This window comes from Adiantum capillus-veneris, chromosome 1, assembly GCF_014529385.1.
Source record: "Adiantum capillus-veneris isolate H3 chromosome 1, ASM1452938v2, whole genome shotgun sequence".
Lineage (NCBI taxonomy): Eukaryota > Viridiplantae > Streptophyta > Polypodiopsida > Polypodiales > Pteridaceae > Adiantum > Adiantum capillus-veneris.
The window spans coordinates 105,237,651-105,260,627 of record NC_140931.1 but is presented as its reverse complement, the minus strand read 5'-3'; the positions used below and the strand labels follow the sequence as shown (position 1 = coordinate 105,260,627).

The window sequence follows — 22,977 nt, the reverse complement described above, 5'->3', positions numbered from 1 at the left end:
TTGGGGGTTTGCTGGCTGTGAGTCACGCAGCAAACAACCGCCGCAGCGGTTACAGCATACAGTGGGAAATTTGTGGATGTATGACTTTGTGGGAAGTATATGTACTGTCAAATTTACTGAAACCTTTGTTGCGGGTCGAGTGAGGTTTTATTGAGCTGGGGGATTCTCGAATGTTGAGATCCTTTCGGTGATACAGGTCTTGGAGTGATCCCTCGAGCACCCTTAGATAGGCAGCTAGGATGTATTGACTGTGAGTTAGACAGTTGGGATTGCATCTTTGCTTTACTTCCGTTGAGGCATTGTCACAGTCTATGCTTACAGGACAGTCAGAGACAGTACATGTGCAGGACATGTTTACCCACAGCTTACAGTGTCAGAGAGACAATGGTTTTTTGAGCTATTTTTGGGTCTGTTTTTAGTACACCATAGCCATTTTACAAAGGAGACTCTGCCAAAATTTCAGCAGAATCTGAAGCTTTCTTGGTTCATTTGACAGGTTGATATTGGTTCAGAGGTCAGTTTACAGGGGAAACTCTGCCGAATTTTTCCCAGGAAAGTAAACTACTGTGAAGCGTAGCTATGGCTGGATCATAGGACACTGCTCTTTACAATATCAAGAAGCTGGATGGAACCAATTTCCCATTGTGGAAGAAGCAGATTTGGCACGTGTTGGTACAAAAGAAGCAGATAAAACCTATAAAGCTCAAGGGGATAAAACCAGAAGATATGGACGAAGATGAATGGAGCGAAATGGATGAATTGACACTTTCTACCATTATGCTGACTTTGGCAGAAAGCGTTTACTTCAATGTAGCAGACGAGATGTCGGCTTATCAAGCATGGTTAAAGCTGAGTGATCTTTATGAGAAGCAGAGTGCAGCTTCACAGGTATACTGGCTTAAGAAGCTTGTTGACTTGAAGATGAAAGAAGGGACACCTTTGTCCAATCATCTGAATGAATTCAACACAATCTATAGTCAGTTGTCAGCTCAAGGTGTCAAGTTTGATGAACCTGTAGAGCTATGTTCCTATTGATCACATTGCCGGAAAGTTGGGACACTTTTCGCACAGCTTTGAGTAATTCTGCACCTCCAGATGGTTTGAACATAGCAGGTGTAGAAGGAAGTCTTCTTACTGAAGAAACCAATAGAAAGACAATGGACAAAGGCAAAGGAACAGCTTTAGTTGTCAAGGGAAGGACCAAAGAAAAGTACAAAGGTGGAAAGAGGAATCAGTCTCGTAGCAAGTCCCGCAGTGCTAAAGGCAAGAGTGACATAGAATGCTACCATTGTGGCAAGAAGGGTCACATGAAAAGAGACTGCAGAGAATGGAAAGCAGAAAAAGGCAAAGAGAAAGCTGAAGACCATGGTGAGAAGAACAAGTCCTCAGTGAAGATTCAAGAAATAAATGTGACAAACACTGTTGCAGAGGATGACAGTCTAGTGTCAGGAGACATCTACTTCTTGAAGAATACAATGGACTCAGCTCTTCTTACAGCATCTGATGGAAATGCACTGAGTGACTGGATTATAGACTCAGGGGCATCACTTCATGTGTCTCCAAACAAGGAGTGGTTTACCTCTTATGTGACCACTAAAGATCATGTTCGGCTAGGCAATGGGCAGACATGTGAGATCTTAGGTGTTGGAGATGTTCAATTGAAGTTTCAGAATGGCTCTTCTTTCACGCTGAAGAATGTGAAACATGTTCCCGCAATTACAAAGATCTTGATCAGCACAGGTTTACTTGATGATGCTGGCTACGTCACCATTTTTGGACAGAACATGTGGAAGATATCCAAGGGTTCTATGACAGTAGCACATGGAGTAAAGTCTGGAGGACTTTACATGATTTATGTATCAAATGTCTCTAAAAATGTAATCAATGTAACCGAGCAGCCGAACGTTTCTTTGTGGCATAACCGGTTAGGACATATGTCCAAGAAGGGAATGGAAATCTTGTCTCGTTCTGGTTATTTGCCTGGCTTTTCATTTAATGATTTTGAATTCTGTGAACATTGTCTGTATGGTAAGCAAACACAACAGCCACATAAGCATAGAAGCAGTAGAAGAGATACACAGTTGGCACTTGTTCATAGTGATTTGTGTGGACCTATGCCTAACCTATCTCTAGGGGGAGCTTCTTACTTTATGACATTTATAGATGATTACTCGAGAAAAGTATGGGTTTACTTTCTCAAGCACAAGGATGAAGTGTTTAGTGTTTTCAAAACGTTTGTGACACTTGTGGAGAATCAGAGTGGCAAAAAGATTAAATGCTTACGCACTGACAATGGTGGAGAGTATGTTTCAAAGGCCTTTCAGGACTTTTGTGAGTCAAAAGGTATAAAACGTGAACTTAGTGCTCCTTACAATCCTCCTCAAAATGGTGTTGCTGAGAGGATGAATAGGACCATACAAGAGAAGGTCAGAAGTATGTTGTCTAATACACAGCTGCCAAATGGGTTTTGGGCTGAAGCTGTATCAACAGCTGTTCATCTTGTAAATAGATCTCCTAGCAAGGTTTTGCAGAAGGATTCAGTGCCAGAGATGGTATGGTCAGGCAAAATACCCTCATACAAGCATCTCATAGTCTTTGTCTGTGAGGCATATACTCACGTTCCAAAGGAATTTAGGAACAAACTTGAGCCAAAAAGTAGAAAGTGCATCTTTCTAGGCTATGGTAATTCTGGTGAGATGGGGTACAGACTTTGGGATCCCAAATCCAGAAAGGTTGTCCGCAGCAATGATGTTCACTTTAATGAATCCAAATATCATTCTAAACCAGAGAGGGTTGAGGAGATTAGAAGAGTTGTCTTCCAAGAAGATGGACCTGCACGTGCAAGACAAAATGTCAGGGCTCAAGAGGAGCAAGGACAGGATAGAGTGGAACCACAGGTTGTGGCTGAGCCTGAGCCACCTATTGTGCGTAGATTTGGATGTGTCACGCGACCTCCTGATAGGTTTGTTCCATCTATGAACTATGTCATGTTGACTGATTGCAATGAGTCTTCATGTTACAAGGAAGCAGTGCAAATGAAGGACTCCGGGAATTGGCAATTGGCCATGCAGTCAGAGATGACAGCTATGCATAAAAACAAGACATGGAAGCTAGTTAAATTACCACAGGGCAAAAAGGCTCTACCTTGTAAATGGGTTTACAAGTATAAGATCACCGCTCATGATAGTCAGCCAAAGTACAAAGCAAGGCTTGTTGCCAAGGGCTTTAAGCAAGAACAAGGCATTGACTTTGATGAAGTCTTCTCTCCGGTGGTCAAGATGACTACATTGAGATGCTTTCTTGCATTGGTTGCCATATTATATTTGGGGTTGCACCAAATGGATGTCAAGACAGCGTTCTTGCATGGTGATTTAGATGTGGAAATTTACATGCAGCAGCCAGAAGGGTTTGTTGAGAAAGGAAAGGAACATTGGGTATGCCAGTTGTTAAAGAGTCTTTATGGCTTAAAACAATCACCGAGGGCATGGTACCATAAATTCCACAAGTTTATGCTTTCTCAAGGCTACAAACGTAGTGAGTTCGATCACTGTCTATATACAAAGAAGGCTAAGGATGGTAGTTGGCTGATCCTTATTTTGTATGTGGATGACATGTTGATTGCTGGCAAGCACTTGGAAGAAATTTCAGCTTTGAAGTCAAAGATGGCAAAATCGTTTGACATGAAAGACATGGGTGAGGCAAGTCATATACTTGGTATGCGCATTGAGAGAGACAGATCAAAGAAGTTGATTTGGTTATCTCAAACAGAGTATATTGACAAGGTTTTGCGACGTTTCAATATGGAGAAGGGAAAGGCACTGAGTGTTCCATTGCCACCATATGTGAAACTTAGCAAACAAGATTGTCCTGTGTCTAGGGAAGAACATGCTGAAATGGATAAGATTCCATATGCGTCTGCAGTGGGTAGTTTGATGTATGCAATGATTGCTACTCGCCCAGACATTGCATTTGCAGTGGGAGTAGTAAGTAGATACATGTCAAACCCAGGCAAGAAACATTGGGAGGCAGTGAAAGGAATATTGAGATACCTAAAAGCTACAAAGAGTATGCGTATATGCTATGGGATTCAGGAGCTAAGTGTAAAGGGTTTTACAGACTCAGATTATGCAGGTGACTTAGACAACCGAAGGTCTACGTCAGGGTATGTCTTTACATTGGCTGGTGGAGCAGTATCATGGCGTTCTAGATTACAAGATTGTGTTACTCAGTCTACTACAGAGGCTGAATATGTTGCAGCATCAGAGGCATGCAAAGAATCAATTTGGCTTAATCGACTAGTAACAGATTTGGGAATCAAAGAAGAGATGCCTGTGTTATATTGTGATAGTCAAAGTGCTATACAATTGGCTCGCAATCCAGTTTATCACTCAAAGACAAAGCATGTGGATGTGAAGTATCATTTCATCAGGGAAATGCTCGAGGATAAGCAACTTCAGCTTGTCAAAGTTCACACCACAGAAAATCCTGCTGATCTACTTACAAAAGGACTTCCCTCAGAGAGCTTTGCGCATTTTCGCAAGCAGTTAGGTGTAGGGTAGTACATCACTTCTCTACATCTCTTGTATATTAGCTTGTATAGTAGCTTCTCTCACACTTAAAGTACCACATTGGACTTTAAGTGGGAGGTTGTTGGGGTATAAAGCCCAATGTGGTCGCCCAGGTAAGTGGGCGGGCCACCAGGTATGTACACATATTCTTTTGTAAAAACCTAATAAGAACTCACTATGCTCTACACATTAGAGTAGAGTGAGTTCACCATATCGTCGTGCTCTTCTTCTCGCACTCTCTCTCGCGTCGCACTTCCGCTCGTACTCCTTCATAGAGTTTCTAAAGAGTTAGAATGGACGGGACACAAATTGTCTAAACGGCTTGAATATTTGGAATGATTGAATGAGTAACAATTAGCAGCCATTGCTCACATCTACGCACAAAAACAAAAACAGTTCTTTGACTCACAATTGCTGACCAAAGTTTTCAAACCAGAGGATTTGGTCTTAGTATATTCGTTGAAACAACATGTACCTAAATTCAAGAAAAAAGGACATGATCCTTTTGTCAGTGAAGATGTTTCACCAAGAGGTGCAGTTAAGTTAGCTACATTAAATGGAAAAATTATGGCAAATTGGATTAGTGGATGTCGACTCCGTAAATACAGTCTTCCCTTGACTAATGAGCTTTTGCAGAGAATGCACATAGCCAAGGAAAGAAAGCTTAAACAACAACAGGTGATAGACGCGGCTCAAGAGGAGGCCTGCATTCAGATTTTAAAACAAAAAGCTACAAGGCAACCTATTCTACAAGCGGTACCACTCAATACTCTCCAAATTTAGTTCATCGCTAATAAGGACAAGGTAGAGACTGATGATGAGTGGATGGATGGTATTGATATGCGGATCAACGTGATTCTAAAGGAGGGATACAAAGTGAAAGCTTTAGCAGACACATGAGCTCAAGTCAATGTTGTCGGTTACTCAACTTATCTCAAGGAAACAACTCAACCACTTGAGTACTATTGAACCAACCTCAATAAGTATGGGTGCCAAAAAGACTGCTACACATCGTCGACAACTTTAAAGAAAAAACATTACATCCACCTGCTCAATAGAAGTCACCGCTACTCAAGAGGACATGGATATGGCAACCAAAGAAGCAAAGTACATCCACAGAAAAACCAAATATCCATGCCAAACAAGTTCAACAATGGGTACTGACGACCCCACAACAAGTCGAGCCGGCTACACTCAAATATAAGCGGGTACCTAAAGTCAAGGCACTCACAATTACAGAGACCACTGCATCCAAGCAAAACATAGAGGACAATGCATATTGCACTATCAAAGGACGAGCTCAATCGCTACAAAATTTTATCTTCAAAAGATTCAAGCAATAGGATACCTCAACATCAAAAACCTTTTAGTGCCATACTCAAGACCCATTTCTTGCACAACATAATGGGTTTATTTGCATTAACCTCCATAGCATAATAGGGCCACTCAGGGCCATGCATAGACACAACTTTTTACCCTCTACATTGCACAACCAAGACTAAATTGAAGTTAGAAGGGGGGGGGGGGGGGGGGGGGGGGGGGGGGGGGGAGGCAAGGAAACAATTAGAAAGGAGCAGAAGCATATGAATCTAGAAGGCAAAGATTTGAAGTAATTGTTTGTTAATGTCTGATTTTTGTTGAACCAATTAAGTGATTTCCCTAATAATGAGATGAATGGGGATTTCCATTTGATAACACCTAAGTGTATGCATATATTGTACATATCTTCGAATAAGTATAATATAATACAATTTCATTTGTTCGCGTGTAATTTGGCAGAAATCATGATATTTGGATGAATAATAAGAGTGGAAGTGTTTTCTGAATAGAAATTTTTGAGTGATTAGGCTATTTTCTTTAATATTTTGCTAATAAAGCTAATAAAATCCAAAATAAATAAAATAAATAAGCAAGAATGTCAAAATTGGATTCTGACTTCAAACGCCAATTCTTGAAGTTCAAGGAAAGAGTCAGAATTTTTTTGAAGCGAATCGGATCAAAAAGTTCACTGGCCTTTTTCACCAACTAGTCGTCTGGGCAAATCACGACAATCAATTTTTAGAAATTTTCAATCCGAGAGTATGCAATTAGACCTGATGAGCTCATTGGGTAGGTAATTGAGAGGCGCTGTCGGGAAAGTCAAGGTATGTATAGCCCCATAGGCCAATAATTCTCTCATTTGCATTCCAGACCTTAGAGAAGGAGCTTTGAGTGGTGGATTTTGATGACCTTCTACGCTCTCCTATGCACTGCCTGCTGACTCTTACTCACTCTAGCCATGAGGGGTAAGTTCCTAATACATCTAGAAGTGTTTTGATTACCACATTGTCAACCATGGGAGCTACAAGGGGCACGATAATTCATGGCAATCTGGGAACGGTTAGGGCAAAAATGCTAACACTAGCTACACCTGACACCCAAATTTCACCAAAACTAAACCAGAGGCTCATCACTAGGGGGCCAACACATTGCTAAGCTCCAAAGTGCAAAAAGCTTTTGAAAATCTGACCTAGCATCTTCAGCACGCTAAAGATAAAGGAGTTAGCTGGGGACCGAATTTTATAAATATTTTGAGGCCATATGTTAAGGAATTGTGGAGATTTAGGAGTGCAACTGAGGCTCAATCATTAGTATAGAACAAAAAGACCATATTCACACTGCAAAGGGACCATTTAGACCACAATACAAAATCTTGATCCAACTCATCTCAAAAAATCAAGGGGGGCACTCTCTACACCATATTGGACCTCCACCAACATCCACGAAGCAAGTAACTAGTAATTAGTGACTCCAAGTCAAGAGCGACGATCAACTTCATTGGGAACTAAATCAGCTACCAAGAAACAAACCAAAGGTTCCAACAACCATCAATGACCTAGTAGAAGCTAGATAGGGCAAAAGCAAGGCCTAAAATGCAATAAAGGGTAACTTCTCTTTGGCGTGACAAAGATGAATCACTAGCATGGCACCATTTTTTGGCACCCACTTCTACATTTGCATATTTTCCTTCCCCATCACAAGCACTACATCACACTGTAACATATTTTTCATGCAAAATACTCATAAAACGCACTATGCCACACCCCATATCCATTTGTGCCCAAATTTTCCTTTTAGCTTTCCAAATCACGCCAACTTCACCCATCATCAAAATGATATTTTCTAGAAGACCCATCAAGGCACCAAAAATAAGAAATGGCCCTAAGACACCCTCTTTTCATCTTAGGCGCGCCTAAGATAGAAATGGCAATGGAAGAGCCTAACTTGCATCTGTGATACATAGATATGTTCACAATGGTCACATTGAACACTTGCCCAAGTTTCATCAAATGCTCACTTGGTCAATTACCAAAAGTACAAAATGCGGTCTAGCGGATATATAATTGTTCACAGCTCCCATCATAAAAGTCCAAAAGCTCTCAAGATTCTTTTAGATTTCCTATACAATCTACTTGATACCATTTTGCATGCACCTACACCCATCTGCATATTAGGCGCGCCGAAGATAGACTTTGCCAAAATTGTAAATTCTAGGGCTCATTTTTGCTTATTTAGTTGTTCTACTTGGTTGTAACTTTCCATAATGGTCTAATCTTTGATTGTGCTCATACACTATCAGGTTCTCTCTCATCTACCTTTGGATCTCTATGAAAAAGACCATGAAGCAAAAATTTATTGAACTCCCACCATATCAACTAGAAGAACGCTCCTTAAGAGAGGCAAATGTCACCTAGTTGGCAAGAGAACGATTGGATAGCCAATATGTCACTATCTACCATGGATCATTCAAGAGTGCTCATGGAAAGAAAGTAGAAGTACATATGCTACCAAGGGAAGCTCAGGACCTCATCAAAGAACAAGCCACCATATCTGATCTCAATGGCTCTCCTATCAAAGTTTACATAACAGAGGACCAAGTGGCAGAAGCAGTCAAGCTTCAGAAAGGAGGAAAACCTATGAGGGATAGACAGTTACCAATTAGTGGTATTTTCACCAGCCGATCATCCTCCTTTTTTGAGTTGAGCAAAGGGAAATAGAGCGGGCACTGCGGCTCTATCGCTAACATTTTCACTTCACTGCCAAGGTATACAATTCCCAAGCATGCCGTGGCTTCCACTTTCACTCAAGCATCAAAGAAAGAGGGGATGACAGAAGTGAACAACACACAATACATCTACACTACCCTCACTCACGTGAAGAAGTTAGAGAGCATCACATTTTTAGGAGCTCCAAAAGTGCCACCAAAATTTCCTATTATGTTATGGGCCAAGTAGAGCATTTATCGCCTGTCCCATAGCAAAATTTATGGTTGCTCAACAAGACAAATGAGGAGACAAAAGTGCAAACACGAGCTCCACTAGTGGCAACAAGACTGCAGACTCAATTAGTCAATGTACAAGCTAAAGTGGATGAAGTAAATCAAACCGAGAAACATAGGCTGACATAAGTTATTGCAGAACCAACACAAAGGGCGATAAGACTCGAAAGAGAGAAGGCAGCTTTTGAGCTAGAAAGAGGACTCAAAGGAGATTTTGAGGAAAATGGAAACCATCTCCAAGAAGAATCAAAATTCAAACTAAACACCCAATGTTCAACGAAAATGGAAACCATCTCCAAGAAGAATCAAAATTCAAACTAAACTAAACACCCAATGTTCAACGAAAAGGATGACCCTCGGGTCTGGCCTAGAGAATCTCTACCATAAAGAGGAATGACAAAGAGAACATGCCCAGGCACAAGAAGAGGAGAGTACATATACTCAGGCTGGTTCACCCAAATAACCAAAAAACCCTACTGCAAAAGTTCCACACTTCTCTCCCACAAATACACCACCACAACAAGAGACTACACCAGAGCAAGCCACTCCCATTGCTACCAATCTGAAACCTGATTTTGAACCACTCAAAGAAACTTTCAAGGAACAAGAGACTAAATGAACGAGTCCCACAACAACATCAACTACTCAAGCCAACCAACCAGATGAGCCAATGATTGAAACTCAGGATACACAAACAGATCAGCCAAAAGTGAGCAACACAAGAATTATAGGGAATCTAGACATAGATGAATATAAACAGTATGCCCATAAAGTAATAGACAAAATTAAGGATGAAATCTATGCTCGCCACCAAAATCTACATAGTGTATACATGCGACTGCGGCTCTGCGAGGAAAGGCTAGACTTGACCAATATATGTGTTGAGTCATAAAAAGAATCCACGGAATTCAAAGAACAAGAATTGGCTAAACTAACTGCAAAGACAACAATGGATCTGGAATCTCTCCAAAAAACAAATAAGCAACACGAGCAACATGTCACAAAGGCCACTTTAGCTCTCCTTTAGCTCTCCAAGAATCAGAGTCTATGGTGCAACGCCTACAGGTCCAGCTTAACATTGAAAATACACAGTTAGCCCAGACAGAAGCATGATGCCAATAACAAAATGCACTTTTGAATCGGCTAAAGGGTAATCCAATAGTAGCCACAGTTACAAGGCACAAATGCTACATATCCAACAATGGGGTAGAAGGTTAAGGACTTAGAGATGGATCTAAAGATTGAGCAGATGCAAAGAAGAGAATTGTCAATTAGCTTCATGCAGCGAGAAGACAACTACCAAAAGCAAATTGATCAGCTTAATGAAGAGTTAAGAAAGATCAAGTCATTGATGCAATGCAAGATAAGGATATTCTTCAGTTCATGGATATGGAAGTGCCTACTGTAGAAGAGGCTAGTCTTCCCGAGCTTGAAATTTCTCAAGCATAAGTGGATTCTTCCACTACTCCAAAAAGCCCGACTGCTGAGGAGGAAGCCATTTTGAAAAAGAAAATAGAAGAAGAAACAGAGACCATTTGGAAGAGGCAATGGAATGGGAAGAACGCATTATACACTCAACTTCAATGTCAATCTACTCACGCCCTCCACAATCAATGAAATCTGGCATCAGCAAGCTCTCCCTTACCCTCTCATTAAATTCAAAGTCCTCCAAATCAAAGAAAGACTCCTCAAGGATCTCCAAACCAATCCTACACTACAACACCTGAAATGGCGAGAGATGTGGCTTAATCGACATCCCAAGTATCTCATTTTGTTCACAAATGCACCGTTACTAATCAAACAAGATCCTGTTTAGTGCCCACGGTACCGAGGGTCAAAAAATGGCAACAACACCTTCTCCTACAATAGAAAAGACCAACCTGGCTTAGCTACCCTTGATTTCCACCACCTCCAAATAACCAACCGACGGAGTCATACATGGTGGAGACACTATCATCAACCATACAACTATTTTGGGGTATCCCAGATTTGTCATGTATTATGCTAGTAAAGATTGCAAAGATGCTCCTCACTTATTTGCAAACCTTTCATAGGGCAGAACAAACAGATGCAACACGGACGTCCTTCCTCGAGGGTACACAAGGTCTATGCTATGATCTCTCTGGTCAACCATTTGAAGAATTCCCTCATGGATTCTACACAAGGGCCATGTTTCTCCCATCCTATTACATGTAGATATTTGAAGAAGCATTCTACACAGGCTTTTTCACTTATAGATCAAAGATCTTTGGCCCTATCATCACAAACCTCCGAGATCGGTTTGTCAGCTATTCAACAAAGGAGCTGAAGAATTCCATCAACATGCAATTCATGTCCATTGAAGACAAAGAGCTGCATATCAAGTACCAACAAGGTCTTGAGCATCAAGCAAAGAGAACAACAACGTGCAGGCCCGACCACTACTTAACACTCTAAGTAGTTGTGTCGCAGACAACATAGACAAGGAGGGAGGGAATGTTAGCTGCCGAGCTAACAAGAGCAACAAGTAGGACTCCACACATTTTTTCAAGCCTAATCATTGTAATCAAACCCATTTTATTATTGAAAAATCCCGATGTTATTGAGTACCAATGAGTCTAAAGGGGCCAATGACTTCCATGTTTGTAATTTTGTGCAGTCTCTTAATCTTATACTGAGCCCCAATTAGCAAGGAATTCATTTTTATACCTTGGCTAAGGTATAAAAGTAAATTTTTGTAACTTTAAGACCTAAGTTTTGGATAATAAAGAGTAAGCGTTGTTGCAATAGCTCAACGATTGTCTGTTGTTTCTTCAATCTCTCGTTTCTCTTACGTACGGTATTGCATTGCTGTTATGAGCATAGCAATGCGTTCGCAGGTGAAAGATATCTCTTTTTATGTAAGTTTATCACGGATGAAGTTGTACTTTTAGTCATGCCCATCTATGAGTTGTTTTTGTTCCCTATGCACAATACACATACTCAAATTGGATTTTGACCTTAGGGATAGATAGAGCATGTCTAGAGGAAGCTATAGAGCCCTTCTAGGACCAAAATCAACAACCCTAAAATGTGTTGTTTATCTTATGTGCAATTTTTTCCAGGTATCAAAAATGACATATGAGCACATGAGAGTGTAGAGGACACTCTACCCTTGCTAGGCATTAAGTTTCATTTCAATCGAAGACTTGTAGCTACACAAATTTGTTTGGATAAGGTTGCGGTAGAGAAAGTGTCTTTTGGTGTCTGCCACACACGTGAGACTTAGATAAATAGGAGCGACATAGAGTTGGAGTTTTTGAGAGATTAGCTATCTCTTGTAGCCTCCATGCACTAGTCGGGTCAACTACATCCCACGGATTGACATTTTATGTCTGTGGTTCTCGCTTTGCTAGCATCCATATGGTGAGGCTTGGCAATCGACCGACACTATTGCGAGGTAACTGAAGATATAGATACCAAGACAAGCAGTGCCTCTTCTACCAACAGTGAGTCTATTCCAAAACGTAGTGCCCCTACTTCAATCACACAAAATATGGACCAGTTAGTCGAAGAAGTGGTCCGTGGGATGAATCAGTCCTACATGCCAAATCCTAATATATATGAGACTGCAATAACCACAAGCAATTAATGCTCCATGAATGTTGAAGTGGTGTGCCATAGAGCAAAAATACACGAACCATAATAGATTGGACTTAACAACACGATACATGGAGGGGATAGACCACAATCAGTATTGGGGCAACAATTGCCTTTACCTCATGATAATTGGGCCATTGTGCATTATGTGCAATCTGCAAAGTCTCTCATAACTCAGCCTGACGATGCCACCAACTGTGTATTATGAGGAACTAGTCGAGAGTCACATAAGAGAGATAGATGGTGTAACATATTTCCCTGATGAGAGTTCATTTTGGGCTAGTGCTGATAAAACTATTGAACCTTCATATGTGGCTCAAACATCTAGAAATGTTCACGATGGACAATGGACAGCCAATAAACTAGAACTAGAAGCCTAGAGGTTACCCGTTGCCGAGGGAAGGCCAGCCAATGGAGACACCATCAGTAGTCCAATCTGAAGGCCCATGTTATGAATTTGGAGGTGACCATTGGGCAAGGGATTGTCCTACTCTACTCGATCGAAAATCACGTAAACCCATTAATTAGCAACGAAGATTCCAAACGAATCTCCAATTCTGTGATGATGCGAGCCCTTTGCAACAGTTCCCACGTCCCTGTCCCCCCTGTGTATTGACCTGCTCATTCCCGTTCAATAGAACTTCTCTCCCTCATGCGTAGTTACTGCTTTGCTCGTAGAGCTACTCATCTCCAGCAGTGTTCGCATCCCTTCCCTCCTGCTCTGTGTCCGATTTTTGACAGAATCTCTGTGGACCTTTCCCGACCTGCGCCCAATGCCACCCTCCATCCTCTAGTCTTGTGATGGGCACGGAAGTGCGCAAGAGGGCCAGGTTGCCCTACACAAGGAAAAGAGGAGCACGTTCGCCTTTGCATTAGCTTCACCAGCACGAACAAGGAAACATATCGACTTTGAGGAAGCCAGTGTTTCGTCTCTCTCCTCGCCCCTTTTCCCCCGACACGCACCTCTAGTACTTACTCCTACTGCATCATTCGACTGCACAACCACTCATCCTGCTGTCCCTCATCCTCATCACCAGGGCCTATGCTCCACTTCTTTGCCTCTGTGTCCGTCTCTCTCGGCAAAAAAATCTCCCTGCATTACTCGCTTGCCCACATGGCCTTGCCTCCAGTAACATCTGCACACAGCTCCAAGTTAGGGTCACCTCTTCACTGCCTTTGCATTACGAATCTGCAATAGTTTGGGGAAGGAAGATAGAGAGAGGAGGAGAGAGAGAGAGAGAGAGAGAGAGAGATTGTGCGCCTCCCCTACGCACGTCCGTGCAAGTGTGTAGCTCCCTTGTAGTCCTACTCGAACGACGCAATGCACCTTGCACCCCTCATCTAGACCTGCAACCCAACCGACAAGGAAAAAATCTCAGGCTCTCTCTCTCTCCTCCTCTCTCTCTCTCCGCCACGTGCCACTTGCTTTTCCTCTTCCACTCACTTTTAGACTTTACACAAAATGGATCTTTCAAGATACCCATTAAACACCCTTTCACAAAATTGGTCGGGACTACTAGGTTTTTAGCCTTCTGTCAATCACTTTCAAAGAAATCTTCATTCAAAATGAATTGGAGGCACCTACTAATCCTTTCTTTCAATGACAAATGAGAGAGAGTCTGACTTGCGTATGGAAAACGAGAGGGAGAGAAACAACCACGACACTCCCCTTTGGAGCAGAGGATGCCCATGTTGTAGAAGAGGGTGGCTTCTTTCCCGGGTTTTTCTCTCCCCCTTTTTCATTTGTTGTGCCTACAGACCAACGAGAGGTGTAGAGAAAGCATCCCCTGTGCCTACATCTAGGAGTGCAAAGATTCTTTTGATGATAGGGTCAATAGACGTAAGCGCTAAGGTCGTGGTAAGTCGTCGATGACGTAGGCCATGGCAAGTTTCGACAGAGGCACCACCATAAGGCCATGGGAAGTCATGGAGGAGACATCACAGCAGAATGGCATTGTGACTACATGGACGGGAAGGCAACAGTGTGGATGGGAAGGCACTGAGTGCGACACGCAGTGAGGGATCTCCTATCCTCCCTCACCTTCGCTTTTCCTACCCTTCCTCACCTTCGCCTTGTAGAAGAGAGTGTGTAGACGGAAAAAGAGCTCGTTGGTTTGCGCGCGCGCGCACACACACAGAGAGAGAGAGAGAGAGAGAGAGAGAGATCGATCGATCTCTCTCTTCCTACCACCTCCTCAATGATTAATCTGCTGCGCTTTTTCGCCTAGCTTTCCTTACCTCTTTAATTAAGCTTATGAGGGCAAGCCTGCTGATTTTATCACTTGTTCTAAGCTCTTCTTTTCCTAAAAGTTCAAACTTCTAAAACTTCAAGTGTCAGACTCTACACGTCTCTCTCTCTCTCTCTCTCTCTCTCTCACTCAATTTATATAAATATATATATACACACACATATATATATATATATATTATATATATATATAGCTTGTCAGTGTTTCTCCATTTATTTCATTACGATATGACTCTCTGCCCTAGCCTATGCGGGACCGTCATTCCATCAGGATATCGTAGATTATCAGGTCATGATCACCTTCGGTGAGTGGAAGAGTGGAATAAAGAGTGCGTGCGCTTTGTTCGGGAACGGATGGCTCCCCCCCCCCCGGCGGCTCTCTCCCCCTCTCTCTCTCTTTGCCTGCCTGCCTGCCTGAGAGAGAGAGAGCGAGAGAGCCATCCGTTCTCAAGAAGCTTGCCTTGGTTGTTATCAGGCACACAGAGAGAGAGAGAGAGAGAGAGAGAGAGAGATGGGTTCTGCTCCATCAGCGCTCCAGCTGCCAGTGTTGAAGGCGAAAGGGGAGGTTCACAACACAGTGCCTAGAACTGCTGCAAGCCAAGAAGATGAGGTGCTGATGAAGCGGATGATGGTGCAGAGCGTGAGCTACGTGACGCACCCAAACTCGCAAACGGGCTGGATAGTGGAGGCAGAGCGGCTGGAGCACCACATGCTGCTAGTGCAGCTGCAAGACCCACAGGGGCAGCATGTTCGTTTCATACTGGCGGACAAAGTGGCGGCCCCTCCCGAGCAGGCGGGCATCCGCATTCTCTGGTACACATCACTAGAGCATCTTCTGCTGGCCAATGGTCTGGCTCACACGCCCCTTACACTTTGCAAACAGATCCACGGTTGCCTCCCTCGCGCTCTTGGGCTGCGGCGCGTGGAAGCCATCCTAGCGGACTACAACCCTTATTTCCATGTGCTCTCGTCCAATTGCCAGCACTATGCTCAAGAAATGTGGTTCCGCTTGGCGTCGGAGCTCCAACTCTAAGCTTTCCTATCAGCCACAATTCAGCTTTCCTAACTACCTACCTATGTGCCTTTGAGAAGGAATATGCCCCACATTTGAGGCAATATCTATTTACCTTCTTTTTTTTTTTTTTTGTCTTTTTGTCAAACTCACTATTGTGAGTGGATGTTTGTATTAAAATCTCCGGAAAGAAATGTACACAGTAACCCGCATAGCCTTGAATTATCTCTTGGCATCTCCAGATGCTACAAAACGTTAGACATAGGTGAGCCAACCTTTCTTGATCACTTACCCACCGTCAACTATCAAGACAACGAGAATTGTCCAATTCTACTCCACAGGAAGATTTAGAGATTTTCTCATGTAGGAAAATGGAGTCTTTTCCAATGTTTTCCATGCAATGCATAACATCATGAGCTTCTACTTGAGAGGCACCGTATACCTAGCTATGTACGATTGGGGATAGGGAACCACCAGCCCCCCACCGGGCTAGCGATCCCTTGCTCCCAATCGTACCTAGCTAGGTATGAGGTGCCTCCCTCACAAAAGCTCATGATGTTGAGATAAGTGACAATGTGGGAATTATTGTGAAAACTTGTCCAAAACTTCTTGTGCTCGTCGAGTTCTTCTTTTTTCCAAGGGCAACAATCACTTCTTTAATGATTCTTTCACATACCTATTTTGGTACGTCGAGGTTCAATTAGCGGAATCTCGCGAGATACCTTCCTGTGTTGGGTGCTCTGCTGAAGCGCGCAAAGTTCAAGCTGTCCTGGAAGAATTTTCCAGCCATACCAAGCTGCAGTTCAAAACACGCGCAGCATTTGATGGACCTGCCTCTTTTAGACCGTTGTCTGCTCGCGTACTATTTCATGCAGCTGGCTGTTCCACGCCGACGTAGTCTGTGTTCATATGGGTGAAGACACCAACAACTCAGGTGAACGACCAGGCAATTCCTAACCTAGAGCAGCGAAGATTTTATGTCCAGCAGGAGTTATTCTAACCTAGACACGAGAGAGAGAGAGAGAGAGAGAGAGAGAAGCACTGAGAGGAAAGAAAGCATCTCTATGCTGGATTAGGGAGTTACACAGTATCAGAACAAAAATGTTTGTAATGATCGGTGTATATTTACAAGTGCCGGTACAAATCAAGTAGATAGCCAAAAACTTATCTCTCGCAGTAACTTATACATGGCAATCGTATTTACAGAAAGTTTCTATTGACTGCCATTCTTGCTGAGTATCACTGTAATTTTAATTTTCAGGGCATTCAGTTTATTTAGCTGTGTCTTCAAGAAGCATGACACTTCCTTGCGCAATGCGAAAATTTGTTCTTCAAGCCTAAACATCTGGACATCGGCAAGCTCTCCTTGGTAACTTTCGATTGCTACTTTGAGACCACGGTTTGTTGTTATTACTTCCATGCGAAAACTTTTGTCATCATTCAACTTATCTCCACATAGTTCGTGCAAAATTTGCGGTGTCAACTCCTCTATTTTGTCTAGCCGTGGCTCTTCGATCTGGTCCAATAAATCATCCGACTGTGATTCTCTTGCCGTCATCAAAAAGTCACTTTCTTGATTGTGTTCCATTGCTACCCTTCACACAGACAACAAAATTATCACGGCTGCTCTTCACATAGCTTTATTTAAACAAAATAAAGCAAAAGAAGGAAACCATAAACTCAATAGATGGCATCATGCAACGGTCGTGACTCCAATCTTGTGAACCAGCGGGATATAGTCAGCATTGCCAGTCTCGTCCTCGATTTCTTCATTGTCTTGCTGATCATTACCAGCAACAACTGCACTTGCCGGGCTGGGTGCAAGATGTTTGCAAGTCAACAAGCATATAGTTCAGATTGTTGTTACATGTATGCAATAACACACCTTTGGAAATCTTGCCACCGAGACAGACACCAATCAGCTCGTGGATGGGTACTGGTATACATTTGACTATTTATAAACATGCTGGCAAAATCTTGGTATGTTTTCGTTGATGGGTGCACCGTACACCTCCAAAGTGCCTTCGTCTTCCCTAGCTCCATCCCTTGGCCTTGATATGGCATCACCCAAGACGACGAGGGGTAGTATCTCCCCGTTTTCAACATCTTGTGCAATGTCGACAAAAAGTCGCTGCCCAGTGGGTGCATCAACTTATACTTCCATAACATAAAGGCTCTGTCAAAAATATTAACTGTTGTCAAACACGTTCTTTTTCAACTCATCACCGCCATACAAACTATAGAGCTCAACCCCCCTATTTATCCCATTTGCCTGGCTATTGTGCATAGCCATTTGAAAGTGCGCCTGGCCATGATCCTTTAGACGGTAGCCAACCATCCCCTCAAATGTATGCATATTCCGTTGTTTCAAACCACGACAGAGCACCATGGCTCCAGCTGGAGAATCTTTATCCCAACCTAGGTATTCCTTGATTTTTTTGTTTGCAGAAATCAATGAGCTCGTCCACAATCGGATGATCATTTGAAAGTGCAAATGCAACAAATCCCCCCCCCCCCCCCCCCCCCCTTAATTGCACATAGCCTAGCTAGGGTCTCCTTCTCGAGGAACGATTGCATAGCAAACAATAGCGATACATCTATGTCATCACCTCCAATCGAGATAGTCATGCTAATCTCCATTATTATAGCCCACCTCTCCTTCCTCTTTGAATGGTTTGGCTCAGCCGCATCTCCTTTCAAACGAGCATTTTCTTTCAATCTCGCCATGCGCCTGCAGGGAATCACTACAAGCCTAAGGTACTGGGACTGCATGTTTCCACACACCGATGCAAGAACAGATCAAATGGTAGCATGACAGTCAAGCAAAAAACCGGGCATGCAGCCTGTTAGAGCCTCGAAACAAAACAAGGACAATCAGGGAATCACTTCCACCACAAGGTACTGCATGTTTGGACGCAGCAGTGCAAGAAGGGATGGAATCGCAGCATGACTGTCAACTAAAAAAGGCATGCAGCCTGTTACACCCTCGCAGCACAACAAGGACAAACTCACGACCAGGCTTTTAAAGAAACACCAGGAAAAACTTGACAGTTCATACAACAAGAAATAGAAAGCTCTCAAAGGCAGCAGCCTCACCAGTAACAAGTTTGCTAGTTAGCTTCAGCCGTTCTCTGTGACGCGTCCACCTCGTTGCATACAACCTGCAACAATATTTAAAAATCATTCTCACACAACCTTTCGCGTGCCTCCTACTTGGTCCTTCTCATTCGAATTTGAAATGGTAATTTCTCTGGATGAACATTCTTTGAGTTAAGCTCACCTATCATTTTCCAAGCCTTGCTTCCAGCCCTGGAGCCAAGGTTAACGCCCATTTCACCCATTTTTGGCTATTTAGACACGGGTTAAAAACGTTGAGGTTACCCTTCAAACAAGACACTAAATTTTCCAAAAATATACAAAAGTCGTGGATTAGATTGGGATAAGATTGCTTGTCAATAATCAACCCTAGTATCGTAGGCTAGAGTTACCTCAAGTTTCGATATGGTGCTCTTAAAAGACACTCCTATTCTAACTAGTTGTCATCTTTTGTCTTTGTAGTGCATTTTTCATTGATCACCATTCTTTGAATAGTACCCTCTTACATTGCTTACACCCAAAGTTGGGTGTGAAGACGTGAAGTTGGTAGGCGTAAGATGATTCACTGCAAAAAAGGGCAGCGGACAAAGTTTCGGGCTACCACAACCCCCTGCTCAAGCTCGTGCAAGGGTTGAGCACATTGTTACCAAATAATGGGTATATACACACACATATTGTTACCATTGAAGGGAACAAGAACATGACTAATTTGGCAAGGTCGGCACTGTGTGAAAGGGATATACATTTGAAAAATGCTATAATGTTTATGGGAGGAGACAAAGTTAAGTGCATCAATTATAGGGATGGTTATAGTTGAGATTATATCCACGAGGTTGTCTATTGATGAATGTTTTTTCCAGTATACGTGCTACATGTAAATTCTTGCAAACGAAAAGTATTTCAAAAAGAAAATTTTCATCGAATGGTTGGTAGCACAAAACGTCTGCTTGCATTTTTGAAGGTGGATGTTGAGTGTGTTTTGCCTTTCCTTTCTTATTTTGTAGTCATTTGTGCTTTTCCTTTCTTCTTTTGTAGTTATTATCAGTACAATGAATGAGGACACTGATACATGTAACCTTACCTTCTGTGTTTTATATTATGGCATCGACAATGCATATATATATATATATATATATATATATATATATATATATATATATATATCTGTGTGTGTGTGTGTGGTGTTGTTTTTAAACTCATACTTATACACAAAAGAACATAACAATTCAAACTAGTCTTGCTTGGTGGGCCTTGCTATATAACATATATAGAATACAATAGGACATATACATTTAGTATCCACCACTGAAGGGAACAAAAGCATGACTAATTTGGCAAGGTCGGCACTGTGTGAAAGGGATATACATTTGAAAAATGCTATAATGTTTATGGGAGGAGACAAAGTTAAGATTATATCCACGAGGTTGTCTACTGATGAATGTTTTTTCCAGTGCATTTTTGAAGGTGGATGTCGAGTGTGTTTTGCCTTTCCTTTCTTATTTTGTGGTCATTTGTGCTTTGCCTTTCTTCTTTTGTAGTTATTATCAGTACAATGAATGAGGACAGTGATACATGTAACCTTACCTTATGTGTTTTATATTATGGCATCGACAATGCATGTTGCAGCGTTTGGGACACCGATTGTCAAGTCGGTGTTTTTAGTGATCACGCCACACACGCCAATTGCAATCAAATCTAGCTCGTTGAACTTAGGTTCTAGGATCTACTACTAAAGGACATTTATGTTACCCCCATTCGTCTTCATTTCAACTTTTGTAATGGCAGTTTGATTGCATAACTTACATACTTATTGAAGGCCAGTTTTTTATAGTATTGGATGTTTGATCTGTGAGAACATATTATCGGAGTAGAGTTGTTGAGTAGTCATGCATATGTGCTTCATCTATAATACATGCACCCAAGGTACAATTGATCTCATCTACAACTGGTTTTCTTTCACGAATAATGGTCAAAAACTGAAGAAATTCAGGGTCTGTTGCATGTCTTACAGAGCATGAAATCCTAGAGAAATTTGCATGTAGATAGTGGACCGAGCTTGTGATATGGCATGTGTTACAAAGCTCCCATGCGTGACTACAAACTAGGTAGTTGGGCAAGATCACCGAGAAAGAGAACACATTTGTCATTGAAGGGATCTGCCAATGTATTGCTTGTTACGTTGACATTTTGTCTTACGATAAGGTAAAAAGTTGTTTGCGTTAATATGGATATCTCCTCTATAATTATAATATCTGCCTCTTTTATGTCCAAATGTCACTCATCGGTCTCATGAATAGAAAGGGGTTACTGCTGATTTGTGGTTGGTATCTTGAATTGGTAATGGATTGTAGATGCAATGTTGCTAAGTCTTGTTTGTTCCCGCTCCAATGGCAAAGCGCCCATAAATAATACATAAGTGAGGACAGCAGGAGTGTCTATATCTTTTGTGTGTCGAGCTTGTTTATCGCTATATATGTGAGGTATGCCGCCGTGCAGGAGGGACATATTTCTAGATTATTGTGAGAAAAGATGTTACATTGCATGCTCCAATTTTTATACAATGCAGTAATTTTAAACCATGACTTAGCATATGGACGGTAAGCTAGTTTCAAGTTGGCTACAATTTTCTCCCTAGCTTATTGATACTTGGACTGTAATCTTCTAGGTCTTGAGAACTTCATATTGACACCTAGTACGAGAGAAACGAGGGCATATATAGTATGACATCAATTATTTTGACACCTAGTATGGTATCAATTACTTAGAGCTAAAGTAAAGATGCACAAGGTGAATTCACTATTGTGATGCACCACATGCATTCACTAATGTAAATATACATCACATGCATTGGCTACTAAAAACCACATGTAAAGAGTTGTGTGTGTAACTAACATGCGCAGATGTTGATCGACATCGTGCATAGTCTTGAAAATGAGATCCAAATAAATCGAAGCAAAGGAATTAATGCAAAAATTTATAAAACAAGAAAATACAAAAACATGAATGAGTTGCAACAATAAATGAGGTGCTTTACTGACTTGCAATGTTGCACTACTTCTTTTTCATTGTCCAATCTACACGCCGATATTCGTGTCGAGATACAAAAAAGAAATGTGAATAGTTAAACATATCATCTTGCAATAAAACATCACAAATTGAAAGTGCAAAGTATATAGTGCAAGTCATACAGAGGTGCCATACAAAAGTATGGTGGAGAGTTGGCACTGTGGTTTCTCCAAAACGTTATAAGAAACGGAAGCCGTGCCATGCCAAGTTGGAGACGTGCTTGTGCAAATGGAATGTGTAGTGTTGTGAATATATATCCTCCCTGCCATACACAAAAAACACATATGTAACTTTATCTTCTATGTCATTCTGATCAGTATTACCATCTCTCTCTCTCTCCCCCCCTCTCTCTCTCTCTCTATATATATATATATATATATATATATATGTGTGTGTGTGTGTGTGTGTGTGTGTGTGTGTATGTGTGTGTGTGTGTGTATGTGTGTGTGTTGTAAGATGCTTCGATCAGCAATTATGTCTTCTTGCCATAGAGATGGCATACTCAAGCTCGCCACCAACAACTATAATTAAAGATCTATTGATGCCTTTGACAACGATCTCACTTTCAAGAGCAATAGATTTGTTTTCTGCATTGAAGGTCTGCTTTTGAACTTCCTTCACTCTCGTGCTTTGAGCAGTATGAGAAAAAAACAACTCTAAAGATTCATTGATTTTGGGCCTCTAATAACCACTTTTCGCATGCAATGGGTGCAACAACCATCCATTAGAATCTAATATATCTAGTCAAAACATGCAACTTGAAGGCTCTCAAGGTGCAATCCCCACAAAAGATGGAGAAGTCAATGATTACGACAGAGGCATTAGTAGTTCTCTTAATGATGCAGTTGAGGTGGCGGCATGAAGATTATGAGAAATCTAGTCCTTTTTTGCATACGACCAGATTCCATATGTTTAGTCCAATCGATGTCGTCGCCACCACCCCATGCGATCAACTCTCCTTGTCAAGCCCTATTGGCGACCCTCCAATTCGCAGCACCCAAGCCAACCCCTCTGTTAAGACAACCCTCCTTGAATTTTTGCCGATGTAATG

General features: G+C 41.9%; 1 protein-coding gene and 1 pseudogene across 2 annotated transcripts; one reads left to right on the top strand and one right to left on the bottom strand.

Annotated features, from left to right (window-relative positions):
* Window positions 1-15,108: 15,108 nt before the first annotated feature.
* Window positions 15,109-16,960, top strand: LOC147465310 (uncharacterized). The gene has a single exon (XM_086511523.1). The coding sequence runs from the start codon at window positions 15,264-15,266 to the stop codon at window positions 15,783-15,785; it is 522 nt and encodes a 173-aa protein (XP_086367649.1). The 5' UTR covers window positions 15,109-15,263; the 3' UTR covers window positions 15,786-16,960.
* A 391-nt stretch (window positions 16,961-17,351) lies between these two features.
* Window positions 17,352-19,028, bottom strand: LOC147465309 (uncharacterized; annotated as a pseudogene). The gene is made up of 2 exons (XR_015187985.1): window positions 18,861-19,028; window positions 17,352-18,495 (listed from the first exon to the last, which is right to left on the bottom strand). The product of XR_015187985.1 is annotated as an uncharacterized LOC147465309 (transcript).
* Between the last annotated feature and the right edge of the window lie 3,949 nt (window positions 19,029-22,977).

What these genes read in the sequence shown, in the direction of transcription:
- LOC147465310 (XM_086511523.1), top strand. Translation starts at nt 15,264, where the DNA reads ATGGGTTCTGCTCCATCAGCGCTCCAGCTGCCAGTGTTGAAGGCGAAA.